Raw genomic sequence first — 22,006 nt, forward strand, 5'->3', positions numbered from 1 at the left:
GGCAGCATTTGTTATACCATTCTAGATTATTACCTTGTCATACCATTGCCCCTGAGGTTCCCCCTCTCTGTTCAGATTCCACTGCCCTGGTTCCTCCCCTTCAGGTCTTTGTCTCATTAGACTCTGGATGTGTTCAGGAAATTCTCCATCTCCATACATTGACCACTTGTTGAGGTTCTCCACTGTCCCATGAGGGAGAACCCTCTCTGCCCCCCAAACATCTAGATCTTCTTGCATGACGTCCGCTCCTGAACCTTGTGCCCAGTGCTGTTCAGGTCCAGTTCCTTGGACATGTGGTGATACTACAGCATATGAAGGAAGGCGAAAAGAAGCCCCCTGTAGGTGAGATTTCCGTAAAGCACCAGAAAGGTTAAGGGGTTGTGGAGCGCTGGGGGCCCCAAGCCGTGTCATAATATTACCTTCAGGGAGACGATAATTTGCTCCCCGAAGGTTTGGGTTCTTTGATAATGCCTTTGACAGGTCAAATGATTGAGGTGAAGAAGCAGCCTGGGAGCGTGTCATGAGTGTTCCGTCTGGCAAGCGGTAGGAAGAAGATCGGAGGTTCTGGTTGCGGAGAGCATTAGAGAGATCAAGTGAACGTTGTTCAGGAGTATCAGCAGTATGACATTGCCTCAATAAGGATGTGTCTGGGAGATTGTATGAAGCGCCACGGATGTTGCTATTTAGCAAAGCACCAGAAAGGAGAGGGCTTGAAGGACTTTGAGGCTGATTTTTTGAAAACAGAGATGATCCTTCTGGTAGTTGAAACTTTGCCTTGCGGAGGTTTGTGTTCATCAGAGCACTGGATAGCCCAAGTGAAGAGGATGCATTCTCAGCAGTCTCCACATTCTCTCCTGGACGTGTAAGAAATGATCCATCTGGTAGTCGATAAGAGGCCTTTCGGACATTTGAATTAAGAATGGCTGAGGAGAGCATGGGGGAGGAAGACACAGGGACTGGCTCATTTCTAGTGACCAAAGTTCCATCTGGCAACCTATATGTAGCTTTACGCACATTAGAGTTTAACAGGGCAGAGGACAGCATAGAGGAAGACATGGGGGAAGGACCTGGTGCGAGTTCAACAGGTTCATTTCTGGTAACCAATGAGCCATCAGGTAGTCTGTATGTGGCCTGACGTAGATGTGGGTTCTGAAGAGCATTGGAGAGCACCGAGGGGGAAAGCCTTCCGTTACCAGCACTAACTCCAAGGTCATTTGTACCTGTAACTTCTACAGGACCCTTCGACATTGCCAAAGTACCACTTGGAAGCTTGAACATTGACCCTTGAATCTGGGAAGTTCGCAGTCCTCCAGAGAAAAGTGGGGAGCTACCTCTAACACTTCCTTGTGGAGGCGTGATGGAAGCTGGAGCTGGTGATGCTGAAGCTGGAGATAGGTGTTGCTGAAAAGGAGATGCAAAGGAAGCATTACGTAACTGAGAGGTAAGCATAGCGGAGGACAAGTGTGGAGAGGTAAGAGAAGAAGTGGGTAGAGGAGCTGCTGTTTGAGGGGGATGTGAGGGAGGCAGAACAGTTGTATGGAGATTGGCACTGTACTGTAGAGGGGATGAATATGAGGCAGTGCGTAAGCGGGAATTCTGCATCAAAGCAGTGGATAAACCCTGAGGCCCATATGGGTTTACCATCTGGGTCTCTTGTGCAATGATTGATTCATCCCCTTGCATTCCTGGTATGGGAGAAGGGATCCTTTGCAAAGGTGTTGTAATGCCAGCATTTTGCAAATAAGGATTACGGACTGTATGCCCAAAATTAGGGGATGGTGGAAGTTGTTGAGGGAGAACCTGAGAACCTGGTAAAGCGTTGGTAAGCATGGGAGATGGACCTGGGTCCATTAGTGTATAGTTATACTGAGTAATCCCCTGTGATGGAAGGTGGATACCATGAGTAAGATTAGACTGAGGTGCAAGAGGTTGAAAGGAAGCTGGCCCCAGACTGTGGGGTCTTACTAATCGATGAGGTAAGGGAGAAGCTGGGTGAGACATATGGTACATGGGAGAAGCAGCGCGGGAGGGCAGAGGAGATCTATGTGGCAGGGGCTGTGGAGATTGGGGTCTACTCTGGAGCCTTCGGATAGATGGCTGCGGAGAAACAGGACCACTCTGTTTTAAAGATGGCTGGGGAGATAATGGGGGCACTGCTGGAGAAGCTCTGAATGACTGCCTTGATTGAAGAGATGGTTGGTTTCTGGGCATTCGTACTAAAGGCTGTCCACGACCTACAGGTCTGTGGAAGGCTCCTTGGACACTACCAGTTCGTTTAGTTTCCCGTAGGCCTGCAGGCCGAGAGCTTGATCTAGCTAGCATGGTTGTTCCAGAACCCATTTCTCCTGAAGGAGAGGCAGGGCCTCTATGTATAGATGACCTAAAAGGGGCTACTTGCTGAGTTACAGGGGGTCCAGGTCTACTGCGTCTTTGTAAATAGGGATTAGCTGGTGAGGGTTTCACAGCTCCCATAGGGACATGGCTTCTCACTCCAGGACTTCCTCTCAGCCTTCGGGTAGAGGAGCGGGTTGGAAGGGGTCGAGCAGAGACCCGTGAAGGTGAAGGGGAGGGGGCATGATGGGGAGAAGTGGGCCGGAAAGACTTTGGTGGAGAACGGGATGCTTCAGGCTGAATTAGGCTCTGCCTTTGTGGAGAAGGAAGAGGTGGAGAAGGAGAACCCCTCATCATAGATGTTTGTTTTCTTCCTTTAAACAAATGTGGTCTCACAGGGGGCAGATGAACTGCATCTGGAGGAGGTTGCTGCCTGAAAGACAATCTTGGGGAAGAAGGTGGACTTTGTCTTTTTCTTAGTGATGCTCGTGGTGAAGACAGGGGACTAGAAAGTGGGGAATGGTGTCTGACAGTGGAGGGACCCCTGCGTAAACCTATTCCCCTTCCTCCTTGTTTCAAGGATGGTTGAGCTCTTACTGACATCCCTCTCCTATAGTACGGTGGAGAAGAAGGGGGGCTTGATGTTCTTTGCCATTCAACTGGGGTTGTGGGCCGTTGACTTACCATTGAGGCCCGGTGAGTGTGTCTATGTAGGCGAGGAGAAATGTAAGGGTCTGACTGAAAGCTTGATTTGAAGTCCATTGGATGTGGTGAGAAGTGAGGTGAAGGAGGCCCTTGTACCCTTTGTGATCCCGGTCTTAACGACATCTGTGGAGAGAGAAGGGGACTCATTTTTCGGACTGGCACCGGGGAGACCATTGGTGAATGAAGTGGTGAATACACTGGTTGCTGCATTTGCAGGGTTCCTGGTGAAATTTGCCCCAACTGAAACATTTGTGAGTCCTGTGGTAGAGGTACTTGATAAACCTGGGAAGAAAATTGAGGTGGTAAAGGGGACGGGGACACATAGTTGGGAGGAACAGTAAAAGTAACATTAGTTAGCTGAGGAGAAGGAAAGTACTCTTGATGATTGATCACAGCTGTAGGAAAGTTAGGATCTCCAAAAGGAATGGCGGGAAGTTGCTGTTTGATGTCAATGGGCAGAGGAGACTGTGCAGAAAGGTATGCTGGGATGGGTTGTTCAATTCGTACATCTGATAGAATTTCCTGATTATTGAGAACCAATGATGGATTGGTAGTAGGAAACATTTGGGGAAAGGGTTGAGTATGAAGAGAAGGTGGTGGCAAAGTTTCAACCTCTAGTCTCTCTTTTCCAAACATCATAACTTGGGGCCTAGGGACTCTGAACTGTTCAGATGGAAATTGTTCAGGTACAGCAGAGAAAAATTGTTCCTGTCCAAATAGCTGTCCTGTCTCAGCCAGACTAAGTCCAGGATTCATAGTGACCTGTTGCTGATAAGGGTTGTACATTTGAGCACTTTGCGCATGTGCAAGCATTGGGTCATTATATATTCCTGGGACTGTATCATAGGTGCCGCTCATTATCCCATATGGGTTTGGCATACCATAGTTAGAAGCCATATTGTGGTCAAAATAATCCACATATTGTTCAGGGTAAAATGAATCATGAAACCCATACATGGTATCATCATAATAACTATATGGGTCTGGCTCTACAGAGTACAGAAATCCATCTTCTCCATAGTAATACTCTGCCCCATCATGGCCATTGTAGTCTTCATATTCATCATCATAATAACCATATGGGTAACCAGAGTTATCTACATCATCATCATAGTAAAGCTCATCGTCATAATAAAAGTCGCCCTCATCATCATAATAACCATACTCATCCTCCCACTCATCATCATCATAGTATAATTGCTCTTCATAGGGATCAGTTGGATCATAGTTAAATGGTTGTCTTTCAGATCTTTGTGGTCCCCACCTGTTATGGTAGTCTTCTTCATATCCATAATTATCATCATATTCATAGGCTCCATTGTAATAATGTGCATGTCCTTCTCTGGTATCCCTGCTAGCAAAGGATAGGTTCTTTTTTCCCCGTCGCCCTGCCCGCCCTCCATGCCGGCCATGACCCATAGAAGACAAAAACCTACCCGTCAACCAGTTAGTTGTTGCAGCCATCCTACCAACCATCCAGCTTTTACTCTTAAATCCTTGTCCTGCTTTCTTTTTTCCAAACATTCCTTTGAACTTCCCTCCTAATCCCTTTGCCTCAGTTGCCATTTTATTACCCTTATTTCCTAAGTTGGATAGATTCAGTGTTTTTTTAGAGGCATCTTCTTTTTTGTTAAACAAACTGAAACCAGACAGACCAGGTTTTTTGTCAGCAGACCCAGATTTCCCCCCAAAGCCAGCAAAAAGTTTGCTGTTACCAAGAAGAGGTTTACCGCCAGAAGAGGGTTTCTTTTTTTTGGAAAGTCGTAGAAAGAGGCGAGAGGTACTTTTAAGGTTTCTCTTTGGCTTTGCTTTGTCAGCTTGTTTAGAAGGCAGGCTAAAAAGAGAGGACTTTCCAGCAATACTTGAGAGGGCTTTGGAGGCTCCTTTAAGGTGAGATGTTGCATCTACTTTTTTAACGTTCTTTTGCCCCGCTGCAGCCAAGCCCATCATGCTCTTAGAAGCTCCTTTGAGATCACTCATCTGTTTTAGATTTACTGCATCCATGCCTTTTTTCACTTGTGGTTTTCTCTTTGGATCACCTTCATCTTCGTCATCATCAGGGGAACCGCGTTTAGGTTTCATAGCCATAGCTTTGGATGCTCCTTTTAGAGCTGCCTTGCCTTTTCCCTTATCTCCCTTGGCTGCCTTCTTGGTTACTACCTCTTCTTCACTGTCACCACTTTCCTGTTCCTCAGACATAACCTCCTCTTCTTCTTCCTCTGAACCTTCTTCTGATTCACTGACAGGTTTCTTTCCTTTTCCCTTCTTCCCTTCATCTTTCCCCTTACCCTTTGCTGGTGGCTCATCAGCCTTTTTGCCACCTTTTTTGTCATCTTTTGTTCCCTTCTTGTCTTCTTTTCCTCCCTTCTTTGGCTCATCTGACTTGCCTTTCTTAGCAGCTGATTTTGCGTCACCTTTCTTTGGTGCCATGGTACCTTTTCAGATCCTTCCAAATTAGATGAAGTTCCCAAAAGTACTGCAAAAGCATGTGAGTATAAAAAAGTAAATAAGTTTTAACAGAATTAACATCCTTCCATTTGCTTCTCAGTCTATCACAAGTTTGAAAACCTTTGAAATGCCCTTTTAGTAATGGAGTCGAAATCTCAGCCATCTGTGCTCACTCGTGTTACGGCTCTCCTTCGGTTGTCAAAAAAAAGAGTTGTTGTATAAGTTTAACAAGGAAGAAATTTGTCCAGAGGAGTCACTAGTTTAATCCATTTGTGGTTTGTAGGGCAAAGTGCATCTCTTTTTCAAAAAAAAAAGTAGTATCCAATGTAAGATCCTGTTCTTTTATGTGTTTGTAAGTAACCTCCCAGGGTCACACAATGAATAAATTATCCTGTCATTCCAATGACAGAGTCAGTGTAGTCCTTTGTCTAATGTTCATTGTAAATCCGGTCCATAAGCCCAGCAGGGAATTCTCATCGCGGTGGCCGCACCAACTTTGGCAGCAAGTCCCTCTGACAAGGAGAGCAAGCGTGAGTGCAATGGTGTGAGCCTCTGTGTCCTCTTTGTTTTAGACTGAGTGTCCATGTGTGTTTTATCTGTGGCTGTATCCTCCCACATCCACGTCAGCTTGCCTTTGTGACCTCCTGCAACCCTCTGTGTCTCTCTCTGGTTACTGAAATCCTCATTCTAACGTTTCTGTCAGGTTTGACATCTTGTCGTATTTTTTTCGATGCATCTGCAATCAGAAACGAGCCAATGTCCTGTTTGCCTTCACCTGCATGTGCAATCTGAGTGAGCATTACCTTTTAAAGCCGCAAAGGGCACCTTAATATAGCAGGTATACTATCTTGGTGTAACCATATCTACTGGTTCACTTGTGTAGCCAAAAGATGCCCATCAGTAGCAGGACGGATCACAGCCGGGAATGATGATGTATGATACAACACTCATCCATCCAATGCTATCAGCTTACACCAATAATGCATGTAGAGGCTGCATGAAACACAGATGCAATTCACTACATGGTTTTATTGAGGGCTAATTGAGCGAAGAGTGTCGAATCCAAATTCATACCACGCTTTTCCTTATCCTTCACTTTGGGCCTATACATGTCGCCTTATAAACTATTAAACAATATAAACTTTTCTAGTAGGTTATGTGCTAATATCCTACAGGCTGGGCATGTAAAGGTAGCTGACAATGGTGTCATTTAACTACAGACATAGATAAGGGGATATTCATGGCAGTCATCTCATGTGTTCCTCCTACATCAGATATAATGAAGACATTCAACAAACATGTAAAGCATCCTAAATATATCACAGGAATGTTTGATAAGCATCTTCTGGTTATGGTCGGATGAATGAGCAAACTGATGCTGACCAGGTCAATGACAGAGATAGGAGAAGTGGAGACAATGGCAAAAAGAAGGTACTGAGAAGAAGTGACATCAAAAAAGAGAAATAAATTAAGCATCTGCACAAAGATGATAGCCAGTAGTTGTATCAGGATGTTTGAAACTGTGATTTTCTGTTAATATGGAGTAAAGTTAGGTAGTGCGAGTGTAGTAAAGAAATCCTGCCTCTTTCTGCCAACCAATAACAAGTACACAACGTGAAGATTCAGGTATGTAATGAAGACTGCCTAGGATGTAGAATGAATGATGTCAATCACCTGAGGTGACTCAACAAAATTAAAAAGGCACTTTTGCCCTTCGTAGTCTATCAGAGGCAAAGAATACTAAGCATGTTTGGGCATGTCCTAACCCTAACCTTAACCCCATGCATGGGCATGAGATTGTATAACTTAAGAATATTGATGACTGCACTTGTAAGAACGCAAGGTCTTACATTTATTTATTCATTTAGATTTTGATTTAAATTTACAAACTGAAGCACAAATACCAAATAAGAAACACAGAAAATTTATGTCATTTTTAAATACTCACTGCATAGAATAGAATAGGACAGAAGAAAAAAATTGCAAATATCAGTGCAAGTCATTTTAATATCACAAAAGTCTATCTAGAATGCTGATATATTTCAAGAATCAATTGTTCACACTTTGTATGTCAATAAGATATTGAGCCTTTTGAATAGAGTTTCACTGCAATTGAGGTCTACAAAATATTTCTATAGAAACTACAGAAATCAGGCAATGTTACAGAAAAAATATTTGATATTTTGGAGCATCACTTTGGTTGTGAAGATGAGTGACGTAGAAAAGGAGGAAGAAAGAAAGAGTGATGTGGCTGATAGAGGTCAACCTTAAGACAGAACATGAGACAGTAGGCTTCACTCAGGTTTCCTAAAAGCCTTTACGCTCCATTCAGGTCTTAACCTTCACTCTCAGATTATCCTGTGACTTGATAATGGAGACGCACCAGCTCTTAAGCTGTTAATATATCAAAGAGCTGCCTTGGACTTCAAACACAGCTGCGGCTTCACATAGGTTTTAATGTCACGAAACACACAGACGTTTGGTGGAAACGCGTCAGAAACTGCTTGAATATTTGAGAACTTAATTCAAAATTAGCCAATGCAAATTGACACACATCTGATCTAAAGTAAAATGGATTAAAAACATCCACTTAGGACATGATGTAATTGATGGCTGGTTGCCATGTACGCCAAAATGCACCACTGTTGTTGATGCTAGAGTTCATGAGGGTGTTCAGATTAATAGGCAGCTACAATAAAGAACTTCATCCCGTTAACTCAGTAATGTTCCACCGTCACTGAAACAATACTTTAATACACGTGTTTCAGTATAACAATACTGAAACACCTGGTTTCAATTACATTTTATAAATAGCATGCCAGAATCAGACTGTTTGCCACAAAGAAACCCAACTGTAGTACACATGCCCAGTGTCTAGATTTGCAAAATTTAAATAAGGAATGAAGATTCAGCCACAACAGCTCTCTGCTTTGAAAACACCAAGCCGAGCTTGCATTTAAATACAAATAAAAATTTACATAAAATAATATTAGTGATATTAATGATAGAAAGTGTATCTTCAACAGAAAACTGCTGATAAATTTAGTTTTACTTATATCACTATCCATACTCCTTAGCATAGGTAAAATGCATATTATTCTTGTTTAATATGCAAACAGACCTAAGAAAAGAAAATTAAAGTTATATATATATATATATATATATAGCTGCTGTATGGAAGCACTTTGGTTTTGACAATGTTTTAAGCAAGACATTGCAACAAAACAATTGTAATCACATTAAAATTTCTGTATCTCTGCACTGACCAATTATTAAGAATTTTTATTTCTGACAAGTTAGATCTCATGTGAACAATGTCAACTACATGCATATGGCAGGTTAAACTCTGTGAATGAGAAAATCAGCTCTTTAATTGCTTACCTTATTCTTTTATGATCAACACTTAGAGATTTATCATTCATGAAAACATGACAACCGCCTGTTTAAGGTAAAAATCAAAGCTCTCATATCAACAGAGTCCGGTGTGCAGCTCCTCGGACTTCGAGTCCTTCTCTGTACTTTGCGTCTAATGCTTCATGTGACGTCCAAGCACAATTACAAGCATCTGCACACACAATGGACCCACAAATAGTACAGATACCCCCTGCCCCCAGACTCAACATTTGTTTATCTACCTAAACAAATGTGCAATACTGAGCTGTTTGCAAATCAATCTGTGCATCAGTGTAGCAGCGATTGGGTTACTAAGAAAACATCTTGCACTTCTTTATATCTGTGGAGCGCTAGCAAACAATTTCACGTACCTATTGTGCATTAATGGCAGGATTTCATGTGCACAAAAACAGATGCATTGTGCTATCAACGTGGAACACTTGTCTCTGCACGTCAGAGCCCAAAAGAGGGATTTATTATAAAGGGCCTGGATCTACAATGACTGGAGAGGTATTTGTGTGCCTTATCAGCGCAGCTCAAACACACACACACGCACACAGTCGTGTTTTCATCACTTGTGGGGACTTCACATTGACTTCCATTAATTTCTACAGCCTCATCCTTGCCATAATCCTAACCCTAACCATCACATACCTAACCCTTACCTTAACCTTTACCCTAAACCTAACCATCACAGACCTAACCATTAACCTAAAACAATTTCCCTCATGGGGACCAAAAAATGTCCCCACAAGGAGCAATGGTCCCCATAAGCCCATATTGTAGACAGAAATTGGTTCCCATAAGGATACGAAAACCTGGTACACACGCACACACACCCACGTACCATTGTAGGATGTGCATGTGTAAAGCCTAGCAGGCAAAAGGTTTTTTTTCAATGATGAGATAAATATTTGTGGTTAAATTGAATTATTTTATTGTTACCTGATACTTTTTTATTTATTTTTAATTTATTATTGTGCATATTTTGGTCAAAAGCTACAATTTGTTCAGTGTATGCCAAATCCTTGTAGTGTCAGTTTTTGTCTCGACTGGGGGTTCAATTTAAGTAAAGCGCTCACCTTGTTCTCTGATAGCATTGTGATCTTTCAGTCTGTAGGGGGCTCCATCTGGAGGACTGAGGTTAATTTTCACACTGTTTGCTACTCCTGGTTTGGCCTGAAAAAATTCTAAATGATTTCAGATTAAATGGAGATTCAGGCTTTCAATTAACGTTTAATCGAAAGCCTAAAAGCCACTTTTGGTTGGCTAAAAAACTAACAGGTAGAACTGACATGTTAAATCCTAAATAATTGCTTTTAGAAATACAAAGTTCCATAAAAATTATTGACTTTTTATATAGAAGAGGAAGATATTTTTCTTCTAAAAATCATCTTCTAGTTGGTTTCCTCAGCAATAATCATCTGCTCTGGAGAATTACAATATGGGTCACAGCTGTGTGTCTTTACAGAATGTTTTTTTTTTTCTGCTGCATGCTGTGCCTTTAAAGGGACAAAATATACTTTGCACAGAAATCCACACCACCTGATGGATGTACACAATCCACAGAGCAATGTAAGCACAAAAACCTACCAGTTAAAGCTGCATTAGTATAACATAAAGGAAATTCAGTCCAGTTGTTCTCCCTCTTTACAACAAAAAGACAGCTGCTCTAATGGTTTGTATTGAATCCATGCTGAGTATCTAAATGCTGTTGCTCTGCATATTTTTATCTGGTTAAATCTGATAAAATCACTAAGGAAAGTTTAGTGATTTTACACATTTCTGCAGAAAAACTAACCTCTAAACATAACACACTTACTTAAAACAAAACAAAACAAAAAAAGCTATGAAGCAAAAAAAACAAAAAAAACCCACTATCTTGTTGAATTAGTTATTTTGAGGAGAGAGCAAATTTACACTTTCCACAAGCTAGAAAGTGTATATTTTCCACTAATTTGACTAATTTACATTATGTGAGTGTCATATCTTCAGTATTTGTCCAGGAAAATATATAAAGCATTTAGAAAACTGTTCACTTCCCTTCGTCTATTTTTCAGAGACTTGCTTAAAGTAAAGTATCTGACCAGAGTGCTGAATGTGGGAACTTCAAACCCATGTGATGATGAGAAGGAACCACAAGGGGGCGGAAGACACAAACATTTTGAGGTACTGAGTTTTTGTCAGATCATTTTATTATTCTCTGCCACTTTTCTAAGACATTTTGGGTAATTAGTTTAAAAAAATCTGTAATTATTATTATAATAATACTTAATTGTATGTTAAAGCCTTAGATTTTCTAGTAGTTTAACCAGTACAAAAATGATTATTATATTTTTCATATTATGATCATTCTTCTGTTCATTCTCCTTGATTGACTCTTAAAACTTCCTGTTACACATTTAATTTGTAGTTATAATCTAATTTAGGATACTTTACTACAAGTTGTGAAACAAGAAAAAGCTCTCCAAGTCAAAGCAAGAACCAGTGTTGTGTCCACATAGAATGGACAATGAACCCATTTTAGACTGGACAAGTTCAACAGAGTTTGCAACATGGATGCCTTTCTCTTACCAAGAAAAACATACAAATCATTTTTAAGGTCTGAATCTAAGTATAATTTTACTTGCTCCATTTACAGTCGACCACATAAAAAAAATCATATAGCGTAATTTTTTAAGATTGTGGTTTTAATTTAATTTTGAGTATTGAAAACTTTTGATGCAGATATTTTCTCCCACATGGGAGCAAATTTGAAACATCAGGCGCTCCACTGAAGCAGAACCTAAACTTTGTTTTGTTTACATCTGAAACACAGCATGCAGCAGTAATCAGACACTGCACATGTCCCTGCTTTTCTTCAGCAGGAACAAGAAAACTGTTCAATATTGACAGGAAAAACATTATTCATGTGTTTGAGAGACCTAAAGTTCAGATTTAAATCAAACTGATAGCTAGTCTTTAGCTGAAAAAATTATTTCACAGATACTTCCCATCTTGCAAAGAATGGGTGGGTAAAGTTAGAAGAGAAACACATTGTCTGTTGCAGCTGAAAGGGATTCTTTAAAGTTTTGATTCAGGGGGCTTAACAGAGCTACACTTTTCAGCTTTTGGTTGTAATAAAAAAGTTTCTAAAACCTTTACGGTTTTCCTTCTAAGTCAAGGATGTCGAATTCATTTTCATTTTGGGGCATATCAAATCATGAATGTCCTCAAAGGGCCGATTGTGGCAGATTATATTGATAAAACTACCCATTTTTTAAAGCTAACAAACATACGGTATTTTCCGAACTATAGAGCGTAAAAACAACACCCGCAAAGTTGTTTTTTGTTTTTTTAAACTGGAAACGTACATATATAAGCCGCACCGGGCCAAAAGCAACTGGCATCTCCGCTGCTCTCGGTTTTCCACAAGGACGCAGCCCTCCGTCTCCAACTCCGAACCATGGTTTCGTTCACGTTGAATTTACGTACAGCGGCTCTATTTCCCTCCTGTACTGCCAGATCGATGGCCTTCAACTTGAAAGCTGCATCATATTAACTTCTTCCTGTTGTTTCCATGATGAGCGGGTATGAGTTTGAAAACCTTTCTCCGTCGTGCCTGCTGCTAGCATGTGCTTGTTCTGAATGAAAATTAGCGCTTTCTTCTTTGATTTCCAGTTTTGACTTCCAATAATTCACTTCCTGCTAAAGAGCCCCCTAGTGGCTGAAGAAAAATCCACAAAAAGCCGCACCGGACTATAAGCCTCATGGTTCAAAGTGTAGGAAAAAAGTAGCTGCTTATAGTCCGAAAAATACGGTAATGAATAGCTGTCTCTAAATTCAATAAATGCATAAATCGAATGACACTGAAAATCTTTTCAAAATTATGTAATTTGGCAGTACACAAAAACTGCTTTGATTTGACTGATAAAGTAATATTTAAGCACACCACTGTTATTTTTGACAGTCACAGACTCTAGGGAGCCACATAAAAAGCTATGCCAGGCTGGATTTGTCCCCCGGGCCTGAAGTTTGACACATACTTTGAATATACACTCTTCCAAGGCGCTAGAACTGGTTTAAAAAAAACAAACAGATCCCACCCTGAAGTCCTACAGGAATCAATTATTGTTCATAAAGATGAAAGTTTTTCCTCCTTTCTTAAACCAAACCACACACGCTCCTGCTTGGCCACGCCATATGGAGCCAAGCAGCATTAAGTGTCATGCCTGCTCTGCACAATACACTCCCAGTTAACGCTACCTTTGCTTGCTGTCAGGCTCCAGAATATTCCATCTCTTCTTTCCTCTTCAGGTTATATCAAAACACCATCTCTTCATCCACAGGACGGACAGAAGAGACATCTTCAGGACATCTTTGTGTCCGCTCGCTTCCTCTCCCGACGAAGCCTCCCACTCAGTCCCTCTCTCCTGGACCGAAGACCTGCTCGTTAATATTTAAAGGCGCCATTGTGTTTGTGTGTGCACGCGAGTCAATGGGAGCCCATATTCTTTGACAGAAAAGTGGCGAGCCTGCCGTGGAGCTCCAACAGCAGGGCGGCAGGAACGGTGGGTGTGTGGGGGGTCAAAGAGGACCGGGCATCATGTTCTACATGATGAGCACCGAAAGGGATCTTTTACAACTTGAGCAAAAACACATCATGACTATCCAGGTGACTCGCTTAGAGGAAGTGTAAGAAATAAAGCAAACACTCCGACTTTCTAAAATGTTTTATGGACTTTATTTCCATCGATTTCTCTCCTTATCTTACATGCCGTGTCCAGAATCTGCTCGACATTTCTCCCCCATCTTCTTCCATTCGCCGTTAGGTTTCATATACAAAATAGGAAGGCTAGCTACTCGTCTTTGCTGTATAGCTGTTACGCAGTTCGTTTTCTGTCCAGTCTGTCCTTTACTTCTTAACGATCTGGATGACGTCTTCGTGCTCCATGATGTGCGTTAGGCCCACCCTCTGAGGACTGTACTTGGTGCTGGTTCCCTGAAAAGACGAGAGAGAGCGAACTCTGAGTCAAAGGTGACGGCAAGAAGAAGAAGAAGAAGAAAAAAAAGACTCTTCTTCTCAACAGATCTGACAAAACACAGACAGAGAGGAAGTGTGCAGGGGGTGAGAGAGTATTTGCTCCTTTATCTTTGTTCCTGATCGCTTTTGGTCGGGAGAGGCGCTGGTGCCTATCTCCAGCGATACATTTCGGGCGAGAGGCGAGGTACACCCCGGACAGATCGCCGGTTCATCACAGAATGTTTTAGATCATTGAACAAATTTACCATTTGCTAAATTTAAGAGAAAAACATATCCAAGGCAATGTGGGCACTGCATTAATTAAGCCCCATTGGAGTGTTTGTCAGCATGAATGGCATGTTTAAGGTCGAGTTACAGCACACGTGTCAAACTCAAGACCCAGGGGTCAAATCTGGCCCACCAGAGCTTCTAATGTGGCCCTCAAGAATCAAGAGTGACACGTAAATGAAACCTTCAAGAAAATCGTTGTGCTTAGATATTATTTTATCAATCAAATCAAAACACTTTTTATCGGTTTACTGTCAAATTACGTCAATCAGTCCCTCCAGTTTGTTGTGGAAATTCTTACAAAATCCACAGATCCTGCAATTTTTTGCGTTAGTGCGAACTTGAGTTGAAGTGATGCTAACTCCCACCTGCAGGTGCGATGTGATGAGTAACAAAAAGTTACATTTACCATCATACAGAAACGCAAATATTTCTAAGTTAGCTCCACAAAATCAATAACGCTTATTGGAAGAAAAAAAAGAAAAAAGTAAAGCAGGCTTACCCACACCAAGGCATATTTGAACTGGCTGGCTAAAGTTCTGTGGATTCTGTGGCACTGCAGGTTACAAAATAAAAACACTTGAAATCGCTTTTCTCACTACTTATTACACGTGTAAATGTTCCAGCTGCCTTGAGGAAATATATACTGACCACATGCTCTACTGAAGCTCCTCTTCTCATGATGATGGCGTCACCAAAGTCTGGTCGCTCTAACGTGGAGGGGAAGCATAAGGAGGTTCGTTTAGGGATCTACTGTACATCCAAAGCAAAGCAGGAGTCGTCTAAATCAACCAGAATACCTCCTCTTTTCTTTGTATAAATGCAAATAAGCGCCAAGTACTCCCACAACGTCTCCAGGAGATAATCCAAATTCAGCTTCATTCCACAGCTGGGACAAAACCACGACGACAGAGATGAGATTTATAAATATATGAACACGTACGATGACGGAAGAGAGGTGTCTGACCTGATGACAACACTGTGAGGTCTGCGTGCCAGGCGGTCCACCTCTTCGATGGAGATCTGATCCACCTTATTGTACACCTGACGGCACAGAAAAACATCAGGGATCTCGCGTCTCACAAGTTGCTTTCTAATTTCGAGTGAAGAAGATCTGGCGTACGTAAAGGCACGGCATGTAAACTCTGTTCCCGACGATGACGTCGATGAACTCGTCTGGCGTGCAGTCCTCCCTGAAGAGCACCTCCGCGTTAAAGATTTCTGACACGGGAAGTTAAGGACGTAAACCAGGTGAAGTGAATGAAGAGAGTTCGGACGTTTGATACGTATTGCACGGCTTTTGTTTTCTGCTCGTCGTCTCTCGAAGGATACTGTACTCGTGGAGGATGAGCTGGACGAGCTTCTCCGAGCACTGAGTGAGAGGAACGGTGGAGTTGTAAGAGAGGCCGCCACCTTTCTTAGGCTGCAACGAGAGAGAGGGAGAGAGAAAATAACATTTTTAATCTGGCGACACAAAACTAACACAACTAATCGCTTATACATGTTTCCATTTTTCCCCAACGTTCCAGGACTTTTAGTCCTTTAAATCCTTGTAAAATATAGAACATACGACAGTTCGTCACGATTTTATGGCTGCTGTTTCTACAGTGGGCAAGATTTTAATGTAAAATCAAAAAGTGCAAGGATGGGAGGAGAACCTCCATCCTCTGAGCATTGGAAGATGTTGATAGACGTTTGTCATCTTTGACCGTCCAAATTGTTAAAATGGTTTCATTAAGCTGAATGCATCAGTTAAATAAACGGACTCAACAATTTTGCTAATTAATCCAAAACAACAGATCAGCCTTTTTTCACCTTTAAAGCTAAATAACTCTGTTGAGTCGATCTGAGTAAATGGAAGTGATACCTTGAAATAAATATTTGGCTTCGTCCTGTTAAGTCTGATGCCCACTGACTCCAGCTCCTTTTCTAGGAGTTCTCTGCAAAACAAAAAAAACACAAAGTCAGTGATGACGGTCTTCTATGCTTCAAGGCCTTTTTACACACATATACACAAACATGCACCTCTGAACTTCTCCTTTCGTGGCGTCCAGCATCATGATGACAACGTCTGCTGTCCTGGCGACGGCGATGACTTGTCGGCCTCGACCCTTTCCTGCGACAACGTTACCCGTCAGTACAACATCTCTGAAAAATTAGGACCTGCTCGTGCCTAAAATCTGATAACTAATAAAAAATAAAGACATCTAGTTCGCTTGAGTTTCTTAACTGAATATTTCTTTCTGATTTGAATCTTTTTCTGATTCACTGTGAAACTTATTGCACCTTGAGCGGCTCCCTCTATGATTCCCGGCAGGTCGAGCAGCTGGATGTTGGCGCCTTTGTACTGAAGAGCAACAATTAACAGCAGAAGACAAGAAAGCGAAGTAACACTTGGTAACTTTTACAAATTACACCATTTTCAAAAAGTAACGTTTCCTGCAGGTTACCTCGATGACGCCCGGTATGCAGGTGAGGGTGGTGAACTCGTAGGACGCAGCTTCGCTCTCTGTTGACGTCATCAAGCTGAGGAAGGTGGACTGCCCAGAGAAGATCAATGTTAACATTTTAGGGATTAAAAAGAAATAATAACTCTTCAAATCTCATTGCCGTTAACTCGCTAACTTCTGACTGATGACGATTTTGATGCTTTGATGAATGAGTGTAGGAAGATTACTGCTGCGGTAAGCATCTAAAACAGCTCCCAACCCGGGTTACGTCCACCTACCTTACCGACTGAAGGGAACCCGATGAGCGCAACACGAGCATCTCCTGATTTCATGACATCGAAGCCCTCGCCTTTGGGCCCCGCAGATTTGGAGGGCTCCAGGAGCTGAGCTCTGTATTTGGCTAGCTTGGCCTTTAGCAAACCCAGATGGTACTCTGTGGCTGCAGAGATGAAAGGAATAAAAGGCATCTAGTAAAATGCGAATCGTACTCAAATGAAGATAATTGTTTGCTTGGTGCGACAAGATCAAAAGTTAACGCCGGATTTAGTGGAAGTGCTTTGAAATGCAACTTGAAATAATAAAAAACAATTATGCAATTGTTTATTGTCGAAGGCTGCATAGAGAAGCACATTAATGAAATGGTTTCTAACTTTGTCTTTTAAAATAATTAATTTCAGTCCCTTAGAAAACATGAATGTTACATAAAAATAAATATTTAAATACACATTTTATACAGAATTGTTAAACTAGGACATAATCTGGCCTTTGCTATCCTACTGAATCCTGATAATTTGAAGAAAGAACACACACACACACACACGCAGGAACAAAATCTTACAAAGTATTTTTGGTCTAGTTTCTAGAGCAAATACCTACTACATACTCAAGTAACTTTTTGATAAGTTATAGAGGCTTGTTTTAAGTAAAGAATTTCTTAGTATTGATAAAAACGTATTTCTTCAATTGGCAGATTATTTCACTTACAACAAGACATTTTCCCCATGTTATAAGTAAATTTATCTGCCAATGGAACTAGTACTTTTTCAATCATATTATGTAACTATTTAATTAAAACAAGACTCTATATCTTGCTGAAAAGTTACTTGTCAGTTTTGTCTTTTGATATTTGTACTAGAAACTAGACCAAAAATACTTGGCAAGATTTTGTATTTTTTGGAATACATATATAATATTGTAACTCATAGTTAAAATACACGAGTTACATTATTTGAGCTAAATCTGATAAATACTCCCACAGTCCATTGCAATCGCTGTTAGGTTAATTAATGTGTCTAAAATAGCCATAAGTTATTGTTCACATTAACAGCTGAGACATAACACTATTAATCTGTTCATGGGCATGCCTGGCATTCCTACACTAACATTAACATCAAATCATGGTCCTAAGCAGGCATGTAAAGCGCATTTTAGCTTTCCAGAAAGCTGTTGGTCCTCATTAGCACAGTACTCTTGCGGTTCCTGGACAGAAACCCACACCTGCAGCTGGCTCTAAGTTCGTCTGATGTGCAGCTAGCAGCTAGCAGCTAGCAGCCCGCCCCCTCGCCCTTCTGTTACCTTTGTTTTTCTGTGTCCGAGAAATTTCTTTCTCTATTTCCGAGATTTTCTCCAAAATACCCATTGTAGCAATCCAGGCGTTGAGCAGCCAATCTGTCGGGGAAAGGGGGGAAAAAAATCACAAGAGAAACGTGTCAACTTTGCTAGCCAGCCGGGGGCTCACCACAAACCGGTAACAGCTGAGAAACAGTATTAAAAGCACTCCTTAGACGGGTATAAACGTAAACAAACATCTAACTAAAAAAAACATATTGTCAGTGATTTACAAAGTTAAATTAAAGGAGGAATTGACCTTAACAGAGGGTGGACTCAGCAGCATGTACACACTGCTGGCCGGTGGGGTGAAGAGCAAAGTTCCACCATCAAAATGTATCCCCGACCTGTCAACTCATTGCGCTTCTACACTGAGGTTTACGGCGACGTGCAAAATTCGGATAGTGCGTTTAGGTACACATCGTAAACTAGATCATTTTATTGAAATAGATCTAAAATACGTAAAACTAAATTTTCCGAGATAAACAAGTGAACAATGTCTCTTTTATTTAGGTAACTTTTTTAAAAAGCTTGAGGCATACAATAATGTTATGTAAAAAACAAAACAAATGTTTTAATCTTGATTGAGAAATATTTTGAGTTCAAAGAAATAAATTAGTTGATTTTATTCAATTTCCTGTCTTATTATTCTTGTTCGGCTTGGACGTAGAAGGCATGTAGACACAAGTAAAATGAATCAGTAATACATAAATTAAAGTAAAACAATTATATGAATAATGACAATAGTAGCTGATGTGCAAAAAACTTTACCTAGTTATGCATTTCATCTTCGTAGAGTTTAATTAAGAGTGCTTAGAAATGGTATAATAAATGAATGATCATTATGATGTTGTGATATTATCATTCATATCATAAGACTGTTGTGAGTTCAGGAATAAACGTAACTTGATTCCTTTGAGTTACTTGAAAATATGATCAACTGTACAATTTGGTTTGAAGTTAAAAAGCGGCCGTAAAAAGTAGTGTATAAGCGCATCTGGTGGGTAAACTCGTTTTGTCGGGAAACCTCCTACTCGACACAACACCAGGAAACAGTTCCGTTCCTGTAAAAAGTCCGGTAGAAACAAGGAAACTCGCGATTACAAAACTTGACCGCTTCATACATTACACGGAATTGCATTAGTCGCCGGCTTAATCGTAACTATGTACTCACCGCGCAGAGAAAACTAGCAACCAGCGATGTCTCCAGTAACTACCTTAGTTTTTTCCAACAGTCATTCTTGTTATTTATCGATCCAGCAGGCCTGTCAGAAGTCTTAACTAACGCAAATATGGCTGAAGAGCCAGCGGGCAAAGGACCGTCATTCGCCAGTCCACCTGGGTTTGGAGGCTTTCCCTTCCCGGCACCTCAGCAGGACAGCTCCGGGAAAGGACGTGAGCAAAGTGCGGAGGCCAAAAAGAAGCCGTGTAGAGCCTGTACGGACTTTAAGTCCTGGATGAAACTCCAGAAGCAGCAGAGCACAGCAGCTGCTGCACAGGTGGGTAAAAGGGTGTAGGTAGTAGGGGTTTTAGTTTTGAGTGGAGTCGTCTTGGGAGAGATGCACCGATTACTCTTTAGTGACTGACCGGTGGATCTATATTGCAGGACTTCACTATACTTTACATTTTCTGCTGAAGAATCGTACCCCCAGCCCATACTACCACTACCTCTCTTATCATGAGTTGTTGACCTTAGTGCATTGCTTCACCCACTTATGATTCCTGTTAAGTTTTGTAGCTAAGTGACTTATCTGGGTTTACTGACTCTCTTCTTCTGCAGCAGAAGCACGGTTCAGAAACAGAGCAGCCAGATCCTCAGTGCCCACTGGACAGAGAGGAGTTGGGACGGAGCACTTGGTCGTTTCTGCACACCATGGCAGCGTACTATCCCGATCATCCGTCTTCCACCCAGCAACAAGACATGGGGCAGTTAATCAACCTCTTCTCCAAGTTCTACCCGTGTGAGGAATGTGCAGAAGATCTCAGGAGCAGGTCAGACCATGGTGCACTACCGTAAAGGCCCAGGGGAGTTTACTAACCCTAACCCCCATCATGGACAAGATTATCATCAAAATCTGGCGCTATTAAAGCTTCAAAGAAGGATGTAAATAACAAAAGTTGGGTCTCGAATTTGTGTGTTTACTCCTATCCAGTCTAGATCACAATCAGGCACGATGCAATTTGCAGAGAAACCACAAACTTCTTGTCATCTACAAGATTATGGCAAAACTTCATCTGGATTTTTAACTCTGCTCTTGGCGTAGCTGGTTCGTTTAAAGGGGCAGAATTATGTAAAATAGCTTTGAGCCTCACATCACATTATTAAGGTATTCCCTAGTCAGAAACATACCTGGAGTATTTGTTTTACGCATGTTAGAGAAATCTTTTCGTCTCCCGTGACAACCATTCAGCTGTGCAAAACGACCGCGCGAACCGAGCTCCACCTTTGAGACGCAGCTCCTCCTCACAGCTGCAGTTTCTAGCAACTCCCACAGTCAACTCCTCTAGACTAGCCTGCAGCAATTAGCAAACACCTGGCGAAACTACGCACCTGCTGAGTGAGCTACTTCTCAGTGAAACGCTGGTTAAAAGCGTTGCTAAAGGGTTAATAGAGGAGCCATTTTGTGATGACTTCCTGAAGGCGGAGTTTCAGAAAGAGCAGGAGCTTTTAAAGAGACAGAGTCTCAATTTCAAGGCTTTAAGTTACAAAGTCAAATTTCTTTTAAGTCGTGTTATACACACGTATAGTATTCTTTTTTTATTACAACTGAAGTCAACATGGTTACTTGATTGTGCTATAAAACGGCACTCTGTGGCTAGAAAACACATAAAGCTGCCTCTTAAGAAGCTAAATGTTTACCTTCCTTATCCATTCTTCAGGTCAGTTTAGCTGTCTGGCTGGGATCATTGAATATTACATCTATCAACACACTCGGCGGTGTCACGATGTCCATCATGAGAGCATAAAGTGTAAAATCAATGACGGCTCTAATCAAAACCCCATTTCCTCCCTGCAGACTGAAGACCAATCGTCCGGATACGAGCAGCCGCCACGCTCTCTCCCAGTGGCTCTGCCGTCTTCACAACCAAGTCAACGTTCGGCTGGGGAAGCCCGAGTTTGACTGCTCGCTGGTGGACGAGAGGTGGAAAGACGGCTGGAAGGACGGCTCCTGTGACTGAGCGCGTGTCTGACAGACGTGAGGACGAGGCGTCAAGCCTCAGCGGGAGACTTGCAAAGACGCTAATGTAAAAGAATGATCAGTGAATGATTAGTTCTACACCTTTGTTTGTTGTTTTATGTTTAGTTTGTGTGACAAGTGTAATTCTAAAATAAAAATAAAAAAAACATGAAAGACATATTTCCTTTTTTTTTTAAACAAAATACATATTTGGGGTCTTTGTAACCTATTCTCCTCTATGACAGTGCTGTCTGAATATTTTACTTGAAGAACACGGTTCAGATTCGTTTAGGTTGGTTACCTGTTTAAGCTATGAACAATCAGTATCTTACCTGCAGGTTGACTGAACAGAAAACAGAAAGTTAATTGGACTAACTCTTTGGTACGAAAAGCCTCATAAAGCTTCCCTCGTTCCCTCACATCCCAACTTGGATAACTTTCTCCTTATCCAAGCAAAAAATGTTGGATATGCTGCTGATATTAATTAATATACTAACTGCTCAAAACCTCCCTACAGAATCATACTTTTAAAAGAAAGAAGTCAAACAATGTTTTAAAGCTACACTAATTTAAGCACAAATAGATACATTTACATCTGGCAG

The 22,006-nt window shown here is 41.5% G+C and overlaps 3 protein-coding genes across 4 annotated transcripts in view; 1 reads left to right on the forward strand and 2 right to left on the reverse strand.

Annotated features, from left to right (window-relative positions):
- myo15aa (myosin XVAa) overlaps positions 1-5,466 on the reverse strand; it is a 44,313-nt gene extending 38,847 nt beyond the window's left edge. The window contains exon 1 of the mRNA XM_044100770.1: positions 34-5,466. Within this exon, the coding sequence (XP_043956705.1) occupies positions 34-5,466 (5,433 nt within the window). The remainder of the gene's footprint in view (positions 1-33) is intronic.
- An 8,115-nt stretch (positions 5,467-13,581) lies between these two features.
- drg2 (developmentally regulated GTP binding protein 2) lies at positions 13,582-18,608 on the reverse strand. The gene is made up of 14 exons (XM_044100774.1): positions 18,485-18,608; positions 18,193-18,285; positions 16,896-17,056; positions 16,618-16,707; positions 16,454-16,514; positions 16,193-16,283; positions 16,035-16,107; positions 15,500-15,590; positions 15,291-15,388; positions 15,135-15,211; positions 14,968-15,056; positions 14,819-14,877; positions 14,670-14,723; positions 13,582-13,858 (listed from the first exon to the last, which is right to left on the reverse strand). Exons 2-14 carry the CDS (start codon positions 18,254-18,256, stop codon positions 13,772-13,774), a joined length of 1,095 nt encoding a protein of 364 aa, XP_043956709.1. The 5' UTR covers positions 18,257-18,285; positions 18,485-18,608; the 3' UTR covers positions 13,582-13,771.
- Positions 18,609-19,265: 657 nt separating this feature from the next.
- On the forward strand, positions 19,266-21,584 carry gfer (growth factor, augmenter of liver regeneration (ERV1 homolog, S. cerevisiae)). Of its 2 annotated transcripts, none has more exons than XM_044100777.1 (3): positions 19,266-19,724; positions 20,009-20,217; positions 21,243-21,584. In XM_044100777.1, the coding sequence occupies exons 1-3, from the start codon at positions 19,518-19,520 to the stop codon at positions 21,403-21,405; spliced, it is 579 nt and encodes a 192-aa protein (XP_043956712.1). In that variant the 5' UTR covers positions 19,266-19,517; the 3' UTR covers positions 21,406-21,584. The 2 variants fall into 2 exon arrangements, with proteins under 2 accessions (XP_043956712.1, XP_043956711.1); XM_044100776.1 differs by having other exon boundaries at positions 19,273-19,724; positions 20,006-20,217.
- Positions 21,585-22,006: the final 422 nt, after the last annotated feature.

Source organism: Gambusia affinis, linkage group LG19, assembly GCF_019740435.1.
Source record: "Gambusia affinis linkage group LG19, SWU_Gaff_1.0, whole genome shotgun sequence".
Taxonomy (NCBI): Eukaryota; Metazoa; Chordata; class Actinopteri; order Cyprinodontiformes; family Poeciliidae; genus Gambusia; species Gambusia affinis.

What these genes read in the sequence shown, in the direction of transcription:
- drg2 (XM_044100774.1), bottom strand. Translation starts at nt 18,256, where the DNA reads ATGGGTATTTTGGAGAAAATCTCGGAAATAGAGAAAGAAATTTCTCGG. An exon ending in TTATACAAAGAAAAGAGGAG is followed by an intron (nt 14,878 to 14,967) that starts GTATTCTGGTTG and finishes CCTCCACGTTAG; the next exon opens with AGCGACCAGACTTTGGTGAC. An exon ending in TCAAATATGCCTTGGTGTGG is followed by an intron (nt 13,859 to 14,669) that starts GTAAGCCTGCTT and finishes TCGTCTTTTCAG; the next exon opens with GGAACCAGCACCAAGTACAG.
- gfer (XM_044100776.1), top strand. Translation starts at nt 19,518, where the DNA reads ATGGCTGAAGAGCCAGCGGGCAAAGGACCGTCATTCGCCAGTCCACCT. An exon ending in GCACAGCAGCTGCTGCACAG is followed by an intron (nt 19,725 to 20,005) that starts GTGGGTAAAAGG and finishes CTTCTTCTGCAG; the next exon opens with CAGAAGCACGGTTCAGAAAC. An exon ending in GCAGAAGATCTCAGGAGCAG is followed by an intron (nt 20,218 to 21,242) that starts GTCAGACCATGG and finishes TCCTCCCTGCAG; the next exon opens with ACTGAAGACCAATCGTCCGG.